At 36.1% G+C, this 21503-nt stretch overlaps 3 protein-coding genes across 6 annotated transcripts; all 3 read left to right on the forward strand.

Moving 5' to 3' along the window:
• The first annotated feature begins 6812 nt into the window (after positions 1-6812).
• Positions 6813-8179, forward strand: LOC137813976 (uncharacterized). Its single transcript, XM_068616483.2, has 2 exons — positions 6813-7226; positions 7362-8179. The coding sequence occupies exons 1-2, from the start codon at positions 7077-7079 to the stop codon at positions 7995-7997; spliced, it is 786 nt and encodes a 261-aa protein (XP_068472584.1). The 5' UTR covers positions 6813-7076; the 3' UTR covers positions 7998-8179.
• Positions 8180-14144: 5965 nt separating this feature from the next.
• On the forward strand, positions 14145-15322 carry LOC137815931 (uncharacterized). The gene is made up of 3 exons (XM_068619039.1): positions 14145-14550; positions 14625-14702; positions 14961-15322. The coding sequence occupies exons 1-3, from the start codon at positions 14145-14147 to the stop codon at positions 15320-15322; spliced, it is 846 nt and encodes a 281-aa protein (XP_068475140.1).
• Positions 15323-16996: 1674 nt separating this feature from the next.
• LOC137813977 (inositol transporter 4) lies at positions 16997-21264 on the forward strand. 4 transcript variants are annotated; one of them, XR_016520852.1, is made up of 4 exons: positions 16997-17287; positions 17375-17456; positions 20291-20421; positions 20791-21264. XR_016520852.1 is itself a non-coding variant. In XM_090302120.1 (2 exons), the coding sequence occupies exons 1-2, from the start codon at positions 18309-18311 to the stop codon at positions 21091-21093; spliced, it is 399 nt and encodes a 132-aa protein (XP_090158246.1). In that variant the 5' UTR covers positions 17811-18308; the 3' UTR covers positions 21094-21264. The 4 variants fall into 4 exon arrangements, 1 of the variants encoding a protein (XP_090158246.1); XR_016520853.1 differs by lacking the exon at positions 20291-20421; XR_016520850.1 differs by lacking the exons at positions 16997-17287; positions 17375-17456 and adding an exon at positions 17783-18404.
• The last annotated feature ends 239 nt before the right edge of the window (positions 21265-21503 follow it).

Below are 21503 nucleotides of genomic sequence, written 5' to 3' on the forward strand. Positions count from 1 at the left end.
TCTGCCCCAAGGTAGCCTTGTCTTCCTAACCGCCTCACACCAGCTGTTCTTCACCTTCATTTCTGCAGTTCCTTACCACTCCAGTACTGGTCCAAAATGTCAATCAACACCATAGCCGCTCTTCTAGTTCTGCTTCCTATTGCTACCTGCATATTGGAGCTCCCCTATTTACGTCCCAGAACATTCAGAGCCAACCTACCCCCCTTGACCCCTTTGCTGGACATGAAAAACTATTTAACACTCTTTATACAGCTACCCGGGTTAATTATCCAATCTGAGAAGGAGTAATTAAAGGAGTTGGTTCTGTGTTTTAGCCAGGACCAGGATTTTAGCTGCGCCAGCTGGATCATCTCCTCTGCATCCACAACACCTTGTTTGTACAGGATGGAGTTTCTCTGGTCCCAGATACCTCTTATAATCACTGCCCAGATACCTTTCCACACTAAGATCTGTTTTCCACTGGCCTGAGTACAAAGAAAACTCTCAAAATGGGATTGAATCTCGTTATTTTGTACTAACACAATTCCCAACCACTTTTGGCACAGGGACCAAACATGCTGCGCAACCTCACATTCAATGAATAGATGCTCTGCTGATTCCTCCATATTCCTACACAGAACACAGACTGTGGATTCCATCTGCACACCTCTTCTCACTAGGGCCTCTCGTGTTGGAATTCTGTCTATGAGTACTCTCCACGCTGTTACTAGCACATTAGGGAATGCTGTGGCTTTCCAGAGGAGCTCAAAAATCACGTGTTGTGACCCTCTTAGATGTTTGCCTAAGCAAAGGTAGGCTGAGCTCACCGTGTACCTCTCTAGCTCCTCCTCCCCCCACACTAGGATGTCATTTACATGTCTCTTCACTTCAGATCCTGAAATTCTTTCTCTAAGATTTCTCTCCATCTCAGATTCCCACTCAAATCTCTCCCTCCTCCATTGTAGCCTCCAATGCCATTCGGATCCCTCCCACTCTCCAGCTTCCTCTAGTTTTTCCTCCTGATTCGCCACTAAGGAATACAATCTTGGGAAATCAGTTTTAAGACTTGTATTACCATTCCACACATCCTCCCAAAACCTAATCTTATCCCCCTTTCCTAATTTCCATCGTAGCTCTTCTTTGAACCAACCTTCGCCTTCTCCCTCTATACATATCTTCTTTAAATCTCTCCACCACCATGACTGATATTTTACTGGAATCTGTGTCTCCTGTGGCTGCAAACCATATTTTGAAGTAAACACCTCCTTCCACTTCCCTGGCTCTTGTGAGATAAGCCGCCATTTCCATTTTGCTACAAGGGCAAAATTCAGCTTTCTAATATCCTTGATTCCCAGTCCTCCATCTTCCTTCTGCTTGCACACCTCTCCCCAACTTACCCATGAAATCGGCCTGGTCTCTTTTCCCCATCCCCAGAGAAATTTTCTCTGAATACTAATAATGCTTTTGTAGACCGATTCTGGGGCTTTGAATACGGACAGATAAAAGAGGGGTATTGCAGTGAGCACGGACTTAATTACGCAGATCCTTCCTGCCAAGGACATAAACCTCCCCTTCCACATACTTAATCTGGCCTTCAGCTTTTCCACTACAGGTTTCCAAAACGTTTCTTTCCTTGGGTTTCCTCCTACTTCTATTCCCAAGTACTTAAACGGGTAACCCATCTGACCACAATTTAAGAGTTTTGAGTAGCATCGAAGACTCGAGTTGTCAACATTAAAGCCTACCAGACTTGATTTGTGGAAGTTAATTTTCAGCCCAGACGCTATTTCAAAACCCCTTAAAATTGCCTTCATACTTACCACATTACTCCATGAGTCCTCGCAGAAAAAAAGGGTGTCATCCGCATACTGCAGAAAGCTCACAACTACCTCCTTACTTCCAATCTTTATCCCCGCCAAAAGGTTGGTTTTTAACGCCTGCCTGACTAGCCCAGCAAGACCTTCAGCCACAACTGTGAAGAGGAACGGTGCTAAGGGATCTCCCTGTCTCAAGCCTCTTGTCGGTCTGAATTCTTCAGTTGGACTCCCGTTGACTAGGACAGACACTGTGGCTGACTCCATACATCCTCTAATCCACTGAATCCAGGTCTTGTGAAAACCCATCCTATGAAGCATATCATACATGTACTCCCACCTTACCGAGTCATACGCTTTTTCAAAATCAACTTTCAAGCACAACCCGCTTCTCCCCTTCCTTCTAAGATCCTCAATCACCTCGTTTGCCAGTATCACACTATCTGTGAGACCCCTATCCTTAATAAAAGCAGATTGGCTCTCATCTATTAAATTCGGTAGCACTTTCTTTAACCTTCCTGCTAATACCTTAGCAATGACTTTATAAATAGCGCCCACTAAGGATATGGGTCTGAACTGATCGAGCTTGCAAGGATCCTTAACTTTTGGAACTAATGCTATGAACGAAGCATTGCACCCCTTGGGAATACATCCTGTTTTATAGAATTCCGCTACTGCAGCTACAAAATCAGCCTTTAAGTACTTCCAACTTTTCTTGATAAAGTTAAAATTGAAACCATCCGGACCTGGACTTTTTGAGCCTTCACATTGCCACACCGCATCCTTAATTTCTTCCTCAGAGAAGGTCTCTATCATTCGCAAGCTGTCTTCTTTAGCAAGGGTTTTAAAATCTACCTCATCAAGTCTCACCCCAAAATCCTTCGTTGCTTTAAATCTATTTTCAAAGATCCTTTTAGCTTCTCTTCGAACAGTACTAGGCTCCTCGCACCATAGGCCTCCTACCTCTACCCCTTTGACTTCATTTCTTAGTCTTCTCCACCTAAGATTTGAGTGGAAAAACCTAGAGCAAGAGTCACCAAATTTGAACCAGCTTGTCCTAGCCTTTTGACGGATAAGAGAGTCTAGCTTGTTATCCGTCTCCCAAAGCCTTCTAACCAGATCTGTTCTAGCTTGTTTCTGACTTTCCCCCAATTGGCCGTTACAATCTTGACCGTCAAGTGTCTCCATTTCCTGCATTATAGAGCTCTTGATCAAGTCCAAGTTTCCAAACACGTCCCTATTCCAGACTTTCAGATCCATCTTCAGAAGTTTAAGCTTTTCCTTGAGCCCTTTAACTGCACCTCCTTCGGTTGAATATGACTTCCACTTTTCCTCCACCATTTCAGCAAAGCCTTTTTCCGAAAGCCATGCATCTAACGACCTAAAGGGCTTGGGACCCCAGTCCTTGTCCAGGCATTTAATCAGCAAAGCACAATGGTCTGAGACCTCCCTTCTTTGAACATACTGCTTGCAGGTAGGCCAACACTGTAGCCACTCCTCTGTTACAAGAGCTCTATCAATCCTACTCTTTGCTGTTCCATTTGCTTTGAACCACGTGAACTTTTTCCAAACAATGGGCAAATCCATCAGTAGATTTGTCTCTAGAAACCCATTAAACTCCTTCATCTCTTTTATAAAGTCTCCCCTATCCATCCCTTGTCTTTCTGCTCGTCTTCTTATTGCATTAAAATCCCCGCAGACGCACCACATCCCAATCTGTGAATTTGCTTTACACTTGGTCAATTCCTCCCAGAGAGCTTTCTTCTCTTTTAAAGTGCATGCTGCGTAGACATTAACCACACAGCACCTCCGAGATGATTTCCCATGCAGACCCATGACAGCTATGTACCCTTTCCCCATTGAATGACTTTCATACTGAAACACATCTTTATGCCACAAGGAGAGAAGACTTCCTCTACCACTCTCCCCTCCATTATGGATCCAACCAATATTGTTATCCCCCCAAATAGAAAAGCACCTAGCATCCGTTATATCTGTAGTTTTTGTTTCCTGTAAGCACATGAATTCCACTCCCTCCTTCGAAATACACCTTCTCAGATAACGTACTTTTGTTCCTCCCCCCATACCTCTAATATTCAGGTTAAAAATCAGCATCTAAATCTCTTTGTCTACCCCACTCTGCATTATTCTTCTCTTCCTGATCTCTATCTTCCATTGTGTTAAATTCTTGAACCACCTCATCTTCCTCTCCCCTGCAGGCTAACCCAAACTGTTTTCCAACTTCCCAAAGGTTATCTGACTCCTCCCTACTTCCTAGACTCAAGACTCTAGCATTACATAACAATATGTCCCCATCAGAAATTGATGCTGAGAACGTACCTTCTCTGTTCACCAAGTCATTCTTCTTCTGGAAGAGTTTCTCGCTCAATCGAGCAGAACGCCTAGGAAAGGTATTTGCGTCCCCCAGCTCTCGAAGTGCTTTTTGTTTTCGTGGTTGGGTTTTGGTTGTAGTACCTGTTTCTGCCACCTCTTCTTCCGACAAACCATGCTCCGTCATCCCTTCTTGATTTATCCCAGCAGCACAATGCCCCTCCTGATTGTGATTTGGTTCAAGATGGCGGCTCTCACTTCCACTTCCCGCTTCCACTCGACATAATGTTTCAGGATTTCCCTCATGACGTTGTTCTTCATCTCCCTTTGACTTAATCGCCCTTCCAGGTGTTTGTTCTGCTTCCTTCTGTGTAAGGTTCAATCTTTCCTCACTCCCTATTCCCGTATGGGCCTTTCTCTCAACATTTTGGCCCAGACGCATATTGGGCTTTGTATGCGTATTTGTGCTTTCTAATTCCACCACTAACCTAGCCAGCTCAGCATGCCCACAAAGGTGACTTTGCAAAAGCATATTATCCTGTGCCAACTGAGATATTAAAGTTGCTTCCTCCTTTCCCTCAATTTCCTCTTCAATGTAAACCTTGTTTACTTTATTCTGCCCCTTATTCCCATTCGTAACAGATACCCGAGATAGGGAAACGTTTGTCGTATTGTCATTGGGGTCTTTGCCCTCCTCCTCCTTCTCCTCCGTCTCCTCCGGTTGCCGAACCCTCCGTCCACTCAAGCCCTCCTCCTCACCGTCAAAACCCGGGGTATCCGACTCCTCTACATAAGTCTCTGAGGATGAGACGCTATCCGTGGTCTCCAGATAATGTCGATGACACATACACTGCCCTTCGAGTCTAATGGGTTGTTCTTCTTCGACATAAACGGACACCTCCAGGCCATTAATCAGCATATTCTTAACCATTCTGGCATTATGGTTTTTGCGTAGGCGAACTTTGAGTCTTACATACTCCAAGTTTTCCCACTTGACCGTTGCTTCATCAATAGACACTAGCGACGCTTCCTCTCCAACTATTTTTGAGAAGCAATCCTTGGTCCACAACTGTAGAGGCAGACCATAACAGCGTACCCATACTACTCTGTGCTCTGCAGCATACTCCTCCGTCCATGGCTCAATATTTTGAAACACACTCCCAAACCACACCTTATTGAGGTCTATGACCTCCTTCATATTCACCCCTTCTCGTGGAGTCAGGAGAGCAAGATTATCTCCCAGGGATCTAACACGAACTAAGCTCATACCCCCTTTAATAAATTCGTCGTCTAGTTCGTCAGAGCTTATTTCTTCCCTTAACTGCCCTACCATACTGTACGCCATCCATGGTAAGACTTTCTTCTCAGCGGTAAAGGTTGACCCCTCCCATCTTCTTTGGTCATTACCTTTGGTAGCATCTGCATATGACTTGCTCCCTGCCTTCACTCTCCATACCTCTGTTTTCCTCTTCTGACCGCTGTTTGACAATGGCTCCTCCTGCATTTTCCTGTACCTCATTCCCTGCTCTTTATGGTACTCATTGGTTTCACTCCCCTGACCTTTAGCTTCCAGTTCGCTTCTCCTATATTTCGGAACGTTTACATGTAGTTTTTTGTTGCCTATGTAAATCTGGTCCAGGTCCTTCTCCAGCCTCCCCACATTCCTGACTTCAAAGAAACGGACGAACCCGAACCTTCTTCCCCATTTGTTAAGCCTTCTTGAAATAAACACTTCTTTAACCCTAGCCCACCTTCTAAAAATCTTGATCATGTCCAGCTCCCCATACCCATATGGGAAATTTGCAAAGAAAAACGTCGTGAAACCATTTGAGTGTCCGTAGGCGTGTTGATTACTACCAGATCCTCTGCGTTCTCCTTGCCTCACCATCTAAGCAAATTAAGTGTTATTAGAAGTTTATCAATCTATTGAATACTAAATAATTTTTTTAAACATATATAAGGAACTATTTCTAATATTACTTACCCATTATAAAATAGATTTTCAATTAGAAATAAGGACTTTTTGTGTGTAAGTGAAGAAATAAAACGAAATCTACTAAAATAATTTAAGAATTCATATTTTTTTCATCATTAGAGATTAATGACTATTTTAATCTTATATAAAAAAAAATCCAAAGTAAGTCCTTGGACGCGCTTTAATGCCCGAAACCACATTTTTTACTATCAAATTTCTTGCAACTTAATTGTACTAGGAACAAAGTTATGTTGAAACTTATGGGCCTAGCCACCTAGGACCTAATTTTTTTTTTCGTGTTCTTATTTTAATTTTAAAATTTTAAACATATACGATAAATTTATCCGAGGGTAATTGTTCTATTTAGTATGGTTCACTTATTTATGTAATTTTTTTACCAAATATTTTATTTTATTGTTTTTGATGTGAAAATAATGATTTTTTTTCATTCGATACAAATATTTATTTTCTTTTAAGACATTTCTTCCAAAAGAGATCATTGCAATGTTTAAAAACCAAAATATACGAGTCTCATCTATTTTTATCTGTAATAGTCTCTTCTTCTTTTTTTCATTTTTCACGGTTATATATTTATTTTTTGTCTTCCATGTGTCATTCTTGGAAGTAATTTCGTTCTATTAAGTGGGCCTGGTCTAAACTCGAATCACTGTCTCAAACAGCTTTTATTTGGATCAATCAAACTATGAACAAGTGGTGGTCCCCAATTAAGAAAATGAGAATAATTTGCAGAGAGGTCTTGAAAGAGAGTTGCAATTTCATAGAAATTTCTCTCCTCCACGTTCACTGCTCTATGGCCAATCAACTTTATGCAGAAGAATCGAAATTGAAATTGTTTTTGTATACCATTCATCATTCGGGGGAGGCGATGACACATTGTTTATATATATTTATCTTTGTATACACACAAACACAAGACTATTACTGAGAAGAAATTGGAAAGCTAAGATAAAAGAGAAATGGCAGATCTATTTGTGAAGCAGGCAAAAGAGTATGCAGATGCAAGACCAAGTTATCCTCCACAGCTCTTCCAATTCATTGCTTCAAAGACTCCCTCTCACAGCCTTGCTTGGGATGTTGGCACTGGAAGTGGCCAGGCTGCCAAATCTGTATCTTCACTTTCTTCTCCTTAATTTTCTTCACTTTCCCTCTCTGTAAATTCTTCACTTTCCACTTCCATCCACATTTCTTTCTCAATTTCCACAAACACATGTGTCGAAAGTAAATTTTATGTTTCATTTCAGTTAAGTGTGATATACGAGAAGGTGATAGCGACGGATGCTAGTGCCAAGCAACTTGAATTTGCAGTGAAGATTTGTAACGTGAGATACCAACACACTCCTCCAATCATGTCAATGGCTGAACTTGAAGAAATGGTGGCATCTGAGGGAAGCGTAGACCTTGTGACCATAGCCCAATCCCTGCACTGGTTTGACATGCCAACCTTCTACCAACAAGTGAAATGGATCCTGAAGAAGCCTCATGGAGTGATTGCTGCATGGTGCTACTATTTGCCAAGAGTTTGTGATGAAGTAGACACAGTCCTTGATGAATTCTATTCCAGTGAAGTAGGCCCTTATTGGGACCCTGCACGAAAATTGGTTGATAAGCTTTATGGAAGCATTGATTTTCCATTTGAACCTGTGGAGGGTGCTGATCACACAGGACCCTTTGAGTTTGTGACAGAGACTTTGATGAATTTGGATGATTTCTTTACTTACATAAAATCATGGTCAGCATATCAGACGGCTAAGGAGAAGGGAGTGGAGCTTCTTGCGGAGGAAGTAGTTCAAAAATTCAAGCTTTCTTGGGGAGAAGATGCTAAAAGAGTTGCCAGGTTTCCAATTTATTTGAGGATGGGAAAAGTTGGGGATGCCTAGAAATATTTTATATGTAAGAAGGCCAGAAAGCAGATCTTAGATCAAGAAAGCAGATCTTAGATCAATTAAATCTATCTAGAATTATGTTGTATGTTTTAAGAGTTGCCCGCACTCGCAGGGAGTACTTATTGTTTCATGAAGTGAAATTCTTAATAAATCAATTAAAGATTTGATTTATTTAATTTTAATTGTGTGAAACAAATTAAGTAATACCCTTTCATAAATATTGAGATTTAAATTTGTTAAGGATATGTATAATATACTCTTGCTCAGTCGCTTACCTAACTTTGTCTTTATGTGGTATATAATACTCATTACTTATTTACTCAAGATATCGTGAATAATATTTAGTTTCTTTTGCTTATTGGGTGTCTTTTCCTCTCTCTTTACACGGTATCACAAGTTTGTAATTTTTTTCCCACAATGTCCTCTTTTTCTTCTCGTTCCTCTATCCAGACCAATTCTTCTTCAAACTCTTTCACTCAACTCCATACTTTCTTCACCCCTTTAAATCTAAAATTCAATGATGACAATTTTCTTGTTTGGCGCATCAAGTTCTTGTCCAGGTTGAAGGTCTTAATCTTCTTCGGTTATTGGAGTCCTCTGTTACTCCTCCACAACATCTCTCCACTGATACGTCAACTATAAATCCTTCATTTCTTTTGCATCGACAACAAGATAATCTTCTCGTTGCCTGGCTTTTGACTTCCATGTTTACTTTTCACCTCACCCAAATGGTTGGCCTGCATTTCGTTCATCTCATATGGGATAAGTTGAACGTTTACCTCACACACTCGTGCCAAGATTCATAAACTCAAGTTTTAATTCAAATCTCAAAAACATGATCGTACAATCTCAACATATCTTCTTGACATCAAAAGAGTGGTTAACTCTCTTGCTTCCTATGAAGATCATCTCGCAACGTCATTTTCGATGGTTTACCGAAGGAGTACGACAACTTCATCATTTCCATCACATCTCTTCTTGATCCATATATCGTTGAAGACATTGAGACTCTGCTTTTGGCTTAAGAATATTGTTTTGAAAAACACAAGTTTCTTGATCCTTCTCTTGCACAAGCTAATCTTACCTCTACCAACTTGGGTCATACGTCATCTTCGAAACCTTTCTTTCGTGGAAACTCTTCTCGTGGTGGTCGTGGTTCTTCGCAAATGTATTCTAACAACAAAAGACAATTTCTCCCCCAAAAGTTTGTGGTCTGGTTATGTTTTCTTTCCGTCTTAATAATCTCGTGTTCAATGTCAATTATGCTTCAAATTTGGACACACTACGCTACACTGTTGGACACGGTCTGACCTAGGTCTTTTCTCTAAAATTTCTACTAATACTTCCTTTTTTTTAGCCCACTATCAATGCATCTAAACCGTCCATTTAAGGCACACCCTCCACGACCAATGATCCCATGTGGTACCCTGATACTAGAGCTACACATCACATAACGCATAACTCTTCTGTTTCTCCAAGAAACAAAACTACACTAGTAATGATACTGTCCAACTTGGCAATGACTCAGGTATGCCTATTCGTAACATTGGATCTGTGTCTTGATAAGTGTCTAATTTCAGTAATATTTCATATTAAAATATAGACACTTATGAAGATTTATTGCTAATTTACATATAAAATAATCCCTAATTTATGAATTTATACCTTTTTACATTTTTATGAGCTTTATTTGAATAAGAACATTTTATTTCCAAATTTGGTGTTAATTGCAGATTTCTAGGGAAGATTGAAGATTTGGAATAAAGGAGAATAATTTGAGCTGAAAAGATAAAGCCGGAAGGTCCCAGAATGGAAAAAGATGCAAAGAAAGATTGAGCCTTTTTTATGTTTTATCATTTAACCCATTAGCGCGACACAGGAAGCAACCTAACCCTAGAAAACTAGGATAAATAGAGGGCTAGAGGTTCAACCCTAGTGTGCCAGATTGAGAGGAAAACACCACAGAGTGAATTGTAACCCAATTGGGAGAATGGAAGGTGCTAGAAGTATGTGTGGCTAATTCTACCATTTTGGATTGAGAGTAATATGCTCAAACTCTTATGTATTGAGGTGATATCTTACATATTAATATTCAGTTTTTGATTGATTATTGGTATTGTTGTTTTACTTTTAACTTTCCGTGACAAATTGAGAATCTTAAATCTAATCGAGAGGTATTTTTAGGGTTCAGACCTAAACATCAATACTTAACATATTTGAGTGCTAAAGATAGACTTGAAATGTTAATTGCCATTAACGTCTGATTGTGATTTCTAAGTTGTTTTTATAAGTATGCGAGAGATCGATATTTAGGAAACATTCTTAAGAATTTTATATGCGAGAGATTGATATAAATGAATTTTCTACGTGCATCAATTTCACTAAAAGAACTCAATATTAACATGCTAATCAAAATATATGAGAGTGGGAGAGATGAAACTTAATCCCTATTTTTCTAATTGAAGCAACTAATTATTTGTTTGTTTTCTTATTGATCAGTGCCAACATCATCACTTCAAACTCCTTTTATTGTTCTGTTGTTATATTTAGCGAATATTGTACTCGATAATTCACTGTTCCTTGTGGGATCGATATCCGTCCTTAGAGACAATTATTACTTCTGAAAAACGCGGTGCACTTGCCGTAAAAAGTCATCACGTCTCTTTTCAATAATTTTTCTATTCATTTCTTCCAACTTAATAATCTTTTACATGTTCCATCTATTAACAATAATCTTTTGAGTGTTTCTCAGTTTGCTTGTGACAATGGGTTTACTTTGAATTCTTCCTTAATCATTGTTTTGTCAAAAATCAGGTTATAAAGGAGACCATTCTCTAATGACAAATATGTGATGGTCTTTACGTTTTTCCTAGTTTAGAATGTCCTGTATATCCTTCTCCTTCTGTTAACACTACTTCTTACAATAGTGTTGTGAATGCTTATGAACTTTGGCATAGACGCCTTGGTCATGCTTCGTCTAAAATTGTTCATCATGTTATGCATCTAAAGGATATTCCCTATAATACAAATGTTTCCTTTTGTAACTCTTGTGTTAGAGCTAAGGTTTATCAACTTCTTTTTACACATTGTTTACACTGCTCCACTCCAATTGGTGTTTGTTGATATCTGGGTCCTTCTCATACTGCATCCACAAATGGTTCTTTGTATTATATTGCTTTCCTTAATGATTTTTCTCGGTATACTATATCTTATCTCATATAAATCGCAAGCCATTTATGTGTTTTTGCAATTCAAAAAGTTTGTGGAAAAACAAATTGGGTGTTTATAAAATGTTTGAAAAGTGACAATGCAAAATAGTTTTTATCTTTTATCAAAGTTTTATGTTCATATGGCACTATACCAGATATGTTCTTTTGTCCACACACTCAGGAGCAAAATGGCTCCATTGAACACAAACAAACTGTAGTAGGCGGAACTCGAAGCCAAGTTCCTTAAGTGACCAAAAAAGCTTTAAGCACTATACCAAACATGTTATTTTGTCATATTATGATTTTTATTATACTTATTTTTATTATTATTAATATTATTAAATATTGTTAATATTATTAAATATTGTTAATATTATTAAATATTGTTAATATTATTAAATATTGTTAATATTATTAATATTATTGATATTATTAATATTATTGATATTATTAAATATTATTGATATTATTAAATATTATTGATATTATAAAAATTATTAATATTATTAAATATTGTTAATATTATTAAATATTATTAATATTATAAAAATTATTAATATTATTAAATATTAATAATATTATAAACATTATTAATATTATTAAATATTAATAATATTATAAACATTATTAATATTATTAAATATTAATAATATTATAAACATTATTAATATTATTAAATATTATTAATATTATAAACATTATTAATACTATTAATATTATTACTACTATTAATATTATTAAATATTATTAAATATTATTACTACTATTAATATTATTAAATATTATTACTACTATTAATATTATTAAATATTATTACTACTATTAATATTATTAAATATTATTAATACTATTAATATTATTAAATACTATTAATAATATTAATATTATTAAATACTATTAATATTATTAAATACTATTAATACTATTAATATTATTAAATACTATTAATATTATTAAATACTATTAATATTATTAATATTATAAAATATTGTTAATATTATTAAATATTGTTAGTATTATTAAGTATTGTTAATATTATTAAATATTATTAATACTATAATATTATTAATATTATAATTATTAAAAATATTTTGTATTTAATATTTTATATACGGGTACAATTCGTAATTATTTCCGCTTCATGGTGCCAAAATTACATACTGATTAAATTCATATGTAATCACTTTTGGCTTACACACGAAAAAATCTGTATGTAATAATTTTTATTCTTTTATACGAAAAAATCTGTATGTAATCACTTTTATTTTTACATACGGATAATGTCTATTTACATACTAAATTAAATATGTATGTAAATATTCATATGTAATGCTCACTTTATATACGAATTCGGATCTGTATGTAATAATTGGTATGTAAATGGACAATTTGAGTAGTGACTTCCATGATTTCTTCACTGCGTTTTATTGTTGATGATTCGGTCTCTATAGCTTATCCTACTCTCTATCGCTCTATCGTTAGGGCTCTAGAATATGTTACTCTCACTCGGTTTGAACTTTCCTTCTCCGTCAACAAGGTTTGTCCATACATGCACAAACCACAATTGACACATTGGAAGGCTATCAAGAGAATTCTTCGTTATTTGGCTGACACTGCAACTCACGGTCTTTGTCTTTAGTCTTCTCCAAATTACTCTATTGTTGTTTTCAGTGACTCCGATTGGGCTACTGACTTGGATGATCGAAAGTCAACTACAGGTTATTGCATCTTTGTTGGACGAAATCTTGTTTCATGATCTTCTAAGAAACAAAAAGTTGTTTCTCGAAGTAGTACATATGCATAAAATATGAATGTTGTTGCTGCTCTTGCTGACATTATTTGGATCAGTTCTCTGCTACAAGAGCTTCTCATTTCCTCTTCCACACCACTGATTCACTTAGAAAATATGAGAGCGGTTCAACTTGCTGCCAATCCCATAATGCATTCACGTTCAAAACACTTCGAACTTAATTTACACTTTGCTCAGGACTATGTACACGATAAACGTCTCACTCTTCTTCACTTACCAGCTCAATTTCAAATAACAGACATTTTAACCAAACTCATCTATGACACTCATTTTCACACTTTTAAATGTAAACTAAAGGTGCTTGAATTGCCTCTCCTAAGTTTAAGAGAGGATATTAAGGGTATTATTTTTTGCTTTTTCTTTCTCTCTACTCTCTCTCACTTAATACAAAGGTGGATAAAACAGGGGGATCTTAATACACATTTTTTTCACTCGTCGGTAAAATGGAGAAGGGTAAGGAATCAGCTGCATGGGGTCTCTATTAATGGCAAATGGTGTGACGATAAGGACGTGGTCAAGGATAAGGTTCGTGAATTCTTTGAAGACAGGTTTGCAAGGAACGATGCTTGTCAGGTTAGACTTGATAATGTTAGGTTCATTTCCATTTCGGATTCGGACAATGATCTGCTGATTGGAGATTTTTCCGAAGAAGAGATAAGGACAACAGTTTGGAGCTGTGACAACTCAAAGAGTCGCAGTCCTGATGGTTTTAATTTCGGTTTTCTAAAATTTTGTTGGGATATCTTGAAAAAGGATGTGGTGTTGGCGGTGAAGGATTTCGCAGTTAATGGTCACTGGCCCAGAGGTTCCAATGCTTCGTTTCTTTGTTTAATACCAAAAGTGGAAAACCCTCAGCAATTCGGGGAGTTTAGACCCATTTCATTAGTAGGTTGCTTGTACAAAATCATCTCCAAAGTGTTGTCTTTGCGCCTAAAAAAGGTGATCAATAAAGTTATTGACGTTAGACAGTCGGTTTTTCTTGAAGGAAGGGGTTTGCTAGACAGTGTACTTGTAGCTAATGAAGTTTTGGAAGAATACAAGAGAAAGAGGAAGAGTTGTGTTTTCTTCAAAGTTGACTATGAGAAGGCGTATGACTCGGTTAACTGAGAGTTTAATTACTATATGCTACGGAGGTTGGGCTTTTGTGATCTATGGATTCAGTGGATAAAGGGTTGCTTAGAGTCAGCTTCTGTTTCAGTTCTTGTGAACGGTAGTCCTTCTAGGGAGTTCTTTCCTCGGAAGGGACTTTGTCAAGGTGATCCGCTTGCTCTGTTTCTCTTTCTTATAGTGGCAGAAGGATTGGCTGGGGTGGTAAGGATGGCAGAGGAAAAGAAGTTGATTGATAGTTTGGAAGTTGGCAAGTCTAAAGTGAAGGTAAATATGCTACAATATGCAGATGATCCTATGTTCTTCTGTGAAGCTAACACCAAAAGCGTGTTCAATATTAAGGCGATTTTGCAATGTTTTGAGCTAACTTCTGGGTTTAGGGTTAATTTTTCAAAAAGCAGAATTGGAGGGATGGTGATGGGTCAATTTTCGCTTCAGCGTTTTGCAGCTATGTTTAGTTGCGACATGATGGTTGCTCCTTTTGTTTACTGCTAGTTGGCGGGAGTCATAAGCGATGTGCTTTTTGGAATGAGGTGATAGAGAAAGTTCAGGCTAGACTAAGTAGGTGGAAAGGTAGGTGTTTGTCGATGGCTAGGAGGATTTGTTTGACCAAGTCTGTTCTTTCCTCTATTCCATTATTCTTTATGTCCTTATTCAAATTGCCTTTTGGGGTGGCAGATAAGTTGTTCAGGATCCAAAGAAATTTTCTTTGGGGGTGGGGTTCTGATGGAAGGAAGATCGCTTGGGCTTCTTGAGAGAAAGTTTGTAAGCCTCACGAGTTTGGGGGGTTAGGTATCATTGATCTAAAGTTGTTCAACTTGGCTTTGCTAGGTAAGTGGATTTGGAGGTTAGGCTCGGAAAAGGGTGGTCTTTTGAAGGAGGTTCTAGTTTCTAAATACGGTGGTTGGAGAAGTTTGGGTGGGGTAGGAATAAGAAGTAGGAGCTCTCTTTGGTGGAAAGATCTGAAAGAGGTATGGGCTTCGGAGGATTGGGGAAGAAGTTTTGAAGATGGGGTTAAGTGGAAAGTTGGTGATGGAAAGGATATTTCTTTCTGGGAGTTCAATTGGTTGGGTTGTGACGCGCTGAAGAGAGTTTTTTCGATACTGTTTTCTATAAGTTCGGCCAAAGAAGCAATGGTGGCTGAGCTTGGGTCTTGGATTAATGGAGTTTGGGTTTGGCAGCTTCCCTGGTAAAGATTTTTTTTCGATTGGAGAAACCTTTGGAGGATCAATTGTTTCAGATTTTACTTGAGGCAAGGTTGGTCCCGGAAGAGGTGGATAGTTGGGTTTGGAAGGTTGGGGGTCTTCAAACGTTTTCAATTAATTTTGCCTATATTTATGTTAGGAAGGATCGCGAGGTGGTTTCTTCTCCAGCTTTCAGTAGGTTGTGGAGATGCAAAGCCATACCTTTTGCTGTTCTTACTACTTGGAGGATGCTTGAAAATAAGCTTGCTACTAGGGTCAATTTGGAAAGGCGAGAGGTGTCGGTTGAAAATTCTTTGTGTTGTATGTGTGGGAAGGAGGAAGAATCTTATCGCCATTTGTTTTTCAATTGTAGTTTTGCTTGGCACGTTTGATGTTTATGCTTTAAGCGGCTTGGAGTTTCTTTTGTGTTTCACATTGATCCTAAGTCAAACTTTGACCAATTCAGGTTGAGCCGGTCTTCTGATTCAGTTAATGTTATGTGGATCACAATTTGGGTTGGGGTGGTGAGTGAATTCTGGAATCCCAGGAATTTTATCATATTCAAAAGGGATGTAGCAGACGCGTCTGAAGTGTTTGCTTTGGTGCAAGTAAATATTTGGTCTTGGATTTCGGTAAAAATTCGCTCTACTTCGTTTTCCTACTCTAATTGGTGTTTGGAACCTTTGGTGTGTATGAGGATGATTTCTTGAATTTCTTTTTTTCAAGATTTATTTTAACGGGTAGTGCTTTTGTTAGTTAGTTTGGTGGTATTTGTTAGATGTTGGTTTCTGTATAAGGGTTGAACCATCCCGGAAGTGGTTCCCATTTATTTATTTTTTATTACTGATAAAAATAAAAATAAAAATGTGTCAATAAATTTGTTGAATATTTGAAGAATAATCATTTTGAGGTTTGAACTGATTATCGAGATATATTTAGAATTATATTAGATTAAAAATAAAATTAAAAAATTGTAATTATAATTTTAACGTGCATCAAAGGGATGTGGTAACACTTACACAAGTGTGAGAGACGCTAACATACTAATCGTACAAAAGGTTGGTTCACATGTGTGTGGCTTTAACGACAAGTACATAAGACATGAGCCCTCCACCTCCATTATTGCTCCTTCCTCTACTTCTAAAAAATTAAATATATCTTTGATAATATAATGAATTGGCTAATCCGATAGTTTTCTATTTTATTTTAAATATTGAGTTATACAATATGGTAGTTGAAATTGGATTTAGAATTGTATATTGAAATTATATAAATTTATTTATTTTTATCATTTACAAACTAATTTGTACAATCTAATATACATGTTCACATTTCGGATATGGTTTCAATTATCAAACTATATAAATTGGTATTCAAAATAAATAAATAAAATTGAATTCTGGAATAACTAATCCTATGAAAAAATATTTGTAACCACATACCAATTTTTTTTTTTATGTAAATTTAATTTTCCCACCATTCTATCCGTAGGTAATATCAATTTAGGAAAAAAAAAAAAATAGAATCGGAAAAAGTAAAGTAGAGGTGTACTTACCGACCAATCAAAGTTGGTGGGAAAAGATAAGACATGGATAATATAATTTAAGTCATGGGTAAATTTAAAAAAATCACCGCAACGCCTATTTTTTGTTCGAAATTTTTCAACACGTTTGGTTTCAAAAATTGAAAGTGCACTGTGTACTGCATTGAAAACCCAAAGCATTGAAATAAAAAAGTGTTACCTAGATAAGAACCACGTTCCCAAATCAAACCTCTCCACTTCGTTCTCAAATCAAATCTATGAACCTCGTTCCCAAATCACAAAAGCGAAATCCTGAAGCTCATCCAAGAGTGAATCTTCCCCATTTGAGAGAAAACAGTTTTCGAATCAAACCCTAACTGCCAAATTCGTAACAATGAAGTGGCAGAGAATAGCTTCCGCATCCATTGACGAGTCAAACCCTACCATCAGAGGTAAGATTATTTGATTTGAATAAAACGTTTTTGAGTTTTTCTTTCTCCATTTCAGTTTTATCATCTAATCCCCTTTTGAACATGCAGTGATTTTTGGTGTGAGATGTATTTAGTGTGACCTTGAACAACGACAGAAGTGCGTGATGTAGTGTGGACTCATTTGACTTGGGTAACCGCATTTTGGTGTAGTAACTTCTTTTGATTGTTGTTGTTGACCAAACTTGTTTGAAACAACTTGTTTAGAAGATGTATGCCTCTGCATTTTTATATATAGGTTGTCTATGCTTCTTTACTTTGTATCCATGCAAAACCTTTCCCATTCTATTAAAAACTTAATCACCGAATATATTAAAGGATACGAATACTAGAGTTATAGAAGAATCCTAATATTAATTGGGTGTCTTTTCTAATTATCAGTTGTTTCTCTTTATAGAGGTGAATAACCTTTATTTTGTCTTGTGTGTTATGATTCTATTATTTAATTATTGATTATTTTCCTCTTTAGTTAAACCAAAAATGAGTGTACTACTTATATATATTCAGACCATTTGTTTTGATTGATTTGAATAACAAGAAAGAAGATATATTCATTCTCATATCCTTTGTCTTCAGTTTACTCTTTTGTTCATCTCTGCTCTCTTTTGTTCATCTCTATTATATTTTGTAATATGGTATCAGAGCCATTTCGAGCCTATCCTAGCGAGTGTTTGTGTTGGGCCTATCGTGCCACCCGCTATCGGACCGCTATCGGACCACCCAAAATATATAGTCCCACGCACGAGTTGGCAGTCTCGGCGTGAGGGGATGTGTTGGAGATCCCACATCGACTAGAGATTAGAGCCTTTCATTGTATATAAGTGAGTGCAATCCTCAACCCTATGAGCCGGTTTTATGGGGTTGAGTTAGGCTTAAAGTCCACTTCGTAATAGAATATGCTAACTTTTAGGCTTTTTAGGGGTAACATCTCTAATGTTTGCTCAATATCTTATATGGAGTTGTAAAAGAGAGACTGAAATGGAAGATGGAGTACATGGAATTGGTAAAGGAGTTGGAGCAAAAGTTGATATTGAATCAAGAAAGACATGATTGCAATAGTTATGTGACTGATAATGGAGAGGTATTTTCCTTTTTAAAATACTCTTGGTTTGTTGCAGTTTACTTTCAATTTTTATTTTTATTATTGTACTACAAGTTTATATGACATAACAAATCCAAAATTTTAGAGTATTTTTCTGCAGACAATTTGCAAAATCTATTATGCTTTTATGTGTGAATAATCATACTTTAGGTGTTAAGTTGGTTGGTTAATTGTCACGGTGGTTAGAAAATATGTGGTCACCTGCAACATGAGAATCAGATGCTCCTCCATGACTGGTGAACCACGGGTTCAATATTTCAGTTGTTGAACATTGTGTTTTTTACTGGGACACATGAGGAATGGGAAAAGTCAATTGTAGCCTTCATACTGGAACAATTACCTTTAGAATCAGTTGTGCGTGTTGTTAAATCTAGCTAGCTGCAATATCAATCAACCAGATTTATGGTATGCTATTAAAAGCAAGATGGTTCCTGATAAGCTAAGAAATACAGTTCAGTTAGGTGTTGATTTATAGACAAATGCATTTGAGGGCGAACTATTATATGGTTTGGACAGGAATAAAAAGATATGGAGGTTGTGTCTAACAAGTATTAAAGGTCAAAAAATTTAAAAATGACAAAAAATTATTTGTTATGCCTAAGAAGTTGAGTCATTGTTTGCTAAAAGAATATTTTATATAGTGTACACATTTAGTTATTTGAGAAGATAAGATAATGTATGTAATATACTTAAATTTACTTTTGAAATTTATTTGGAAAATGACACCCTTAGCTATTAATTTTTGAAATACAGCTTAGTAGTGTCTTAAAACTTATCAATCACATAAGAAAACATAACAGTAGTTTTACCGTTTTTATATTTTTAATGAGCTACATCTACTTAACCACACATGGTTTGATATTGGATTTTGTTATTTTTGTTGCTTTGTAAAATATAAAACTTTCCATGACTATTTGTATTAATTGTTATCTAATAAATATGCATATAATAACAAATACTACACCTACTTACTGTGACTTAGTTTAAAGTTTAAAATTCAGAAATTAGAAAAAAATTATTGCGAGGATACTAAAATTGAATTTCGGTATGTATGTACTTAGGAAATATGAATCAACTTTCATTTTTAACAACTATGGATCAACTTTATTTTTAACATAGGGACAATAGAAAAAAATTGTATTATTTTGAATATTCAAAATAAACAAATAGAGAATGTTATATATATATATATATATATACTAAAATTGAATTTTGGTATGTATGCACTTAGAAAACAATTGTCAATAAAATTTAATTAACATAGGGACAATAGAAAAAAATTGTATATATAAATAAGGAAATATGGGCAATACATCCAAGACAAAGACAGAGTAGTGTATCTGGAACATAGAAAAGGCCAATGAATTGAGGACATAGATAAGGTCAGTGAATTTAAAAGGTATAGAGCATAGGGTTGTGGTATATACTGCAGTAGTTATAGTGCAATAAATTGGTATGAATTGTAATGTTAAATACATTTATTCTTTTTCTTCTTTGTCTCATTTCAATATTATCCCGTGATCATCTTGGATGATAGTTTTATTCCACGTGTTTGACTTTAGATAACTTTATTTTTTATAGTCATAAATTTTACTTAAGAAGACATGGATTTGGTGTAAAGTACATATTAATTTTCTCTCTTTGTATTAATTAAATTAAGAATATCTTGATATTTAAAAAAGAATAAATAAAAAAATGTTTCTAAAAGTTAAAACGATTATACTCCTTTTATTTATATGATCTTAATTATCAATCAAGTTCCTTTGAAAACCATGCTTTTCTTCTCTAGTTTTACATATTCCATTTTGAGTTTTTGACATGCAGTTCACTTTCATGCATCATCTCTAACTTGTGTATGTTTCAAGCGTGATAGAGGAAAGAGTAGCAGACAAAACCGAGTTCAAAGAATGCTAGCATAGGACAACTGAATCACCTTACATCATGCGCCTTGCTTTATCTTCGGGCATAAGAGGCCTTCTCTTTGGTTATGATACAGGTTACATAAAAAAAAAAAAAAGCCTTGTTCAAATCACCTTTATTATGTATTGGATTGAGCTTGAGTCTAAACGAAATTGATTTTTTTAATTAAAATAATTCCTTAACCTGAGACAATCTATAAGATAGTTTTGACAAACAAACATGTAGTGAATGGTTATTAAAGACGTTGCTTTGATCACTTTAAATGACATTTGTTTTGACTAAATTACTCACATTCAGGGGTGATTTCCAGGGCCTTGTTATACATCCGTGATGAATTTGACCAAGTTGACAAGAGAACTTGACTCCAAATTAAGTTTGTTTTGCTTTCTTCAGTTTGAAACTAATGGGGTGGAAAGATTGATTGTTTTAATCCACTATTATGCAGGAAACCATTGTAAGTGTGGCTGTGGCAACAACTATAATTGGTGTTGCATTTGGAGGGTGGATGAATGACAAGCTAGGGAGAAAGAGATCTATTTTGGTGCCCGATGTTGCATTTTTTCTTGGTGCTTTGGTTATGGCTGTTGCGCCTGTTCCATTGGTGATCATTATGGTAAGAGTTTTAGTTGGTTTGGGAGTTGGAATGGCATCCATGACTGCCCCTCTATACATCTATGAAGCTTCCCCAACCAAGATCAGAGGTGCTCTAGTCAGTATCAATGGTTCATGCTTTGAGTTTTTGTCATGATTCACAACACTTTTTGCGGCTAAAGGAACATGTCCGAAATTATAAGGAAAAGAATGAGAGACTTCAACTATGATGTATTTGAATTTGAAATTAAATGTGTTTTATTTTATGTAAGACGTATTGGATGATGTTTGATAATAAATTGTTCAATTAATATATGTTCAATTATTTCATATGTTGAAATACTATACAGCCGTAAAAAATTGCATTCATTCAAACGTATGAATAGATATTTTGATGCATGTAAGATTATCTATTGTTCTACTCATGGAATAGAGTTGGTGGGTAATGTGTGTAAATTTTACCTACGAATTGCGGTCGATGGGTATTACCTACGGACGGTGGTCGATGGGTATTACCTACGGACTATTGTTTGTGGGTATTACCTACGGACCGCTGTTCGTAGGTAT

Source organism: Phaseolus vulgaris, chromosome 1 (genome assembly GCF_051622355.1).
Source record: "Phaseolus vulgaris cultivar YP4 chromosome 1, ASM5162235v1, whole genome shotgun sequence".
NCBI classification, from domain to species: Eukaryota; Viridiplantae; Streptophyta; class Magnoliopsida; order Fabales; family Fabaceae; genus Phaseolus; species Phaseolus vulgaris.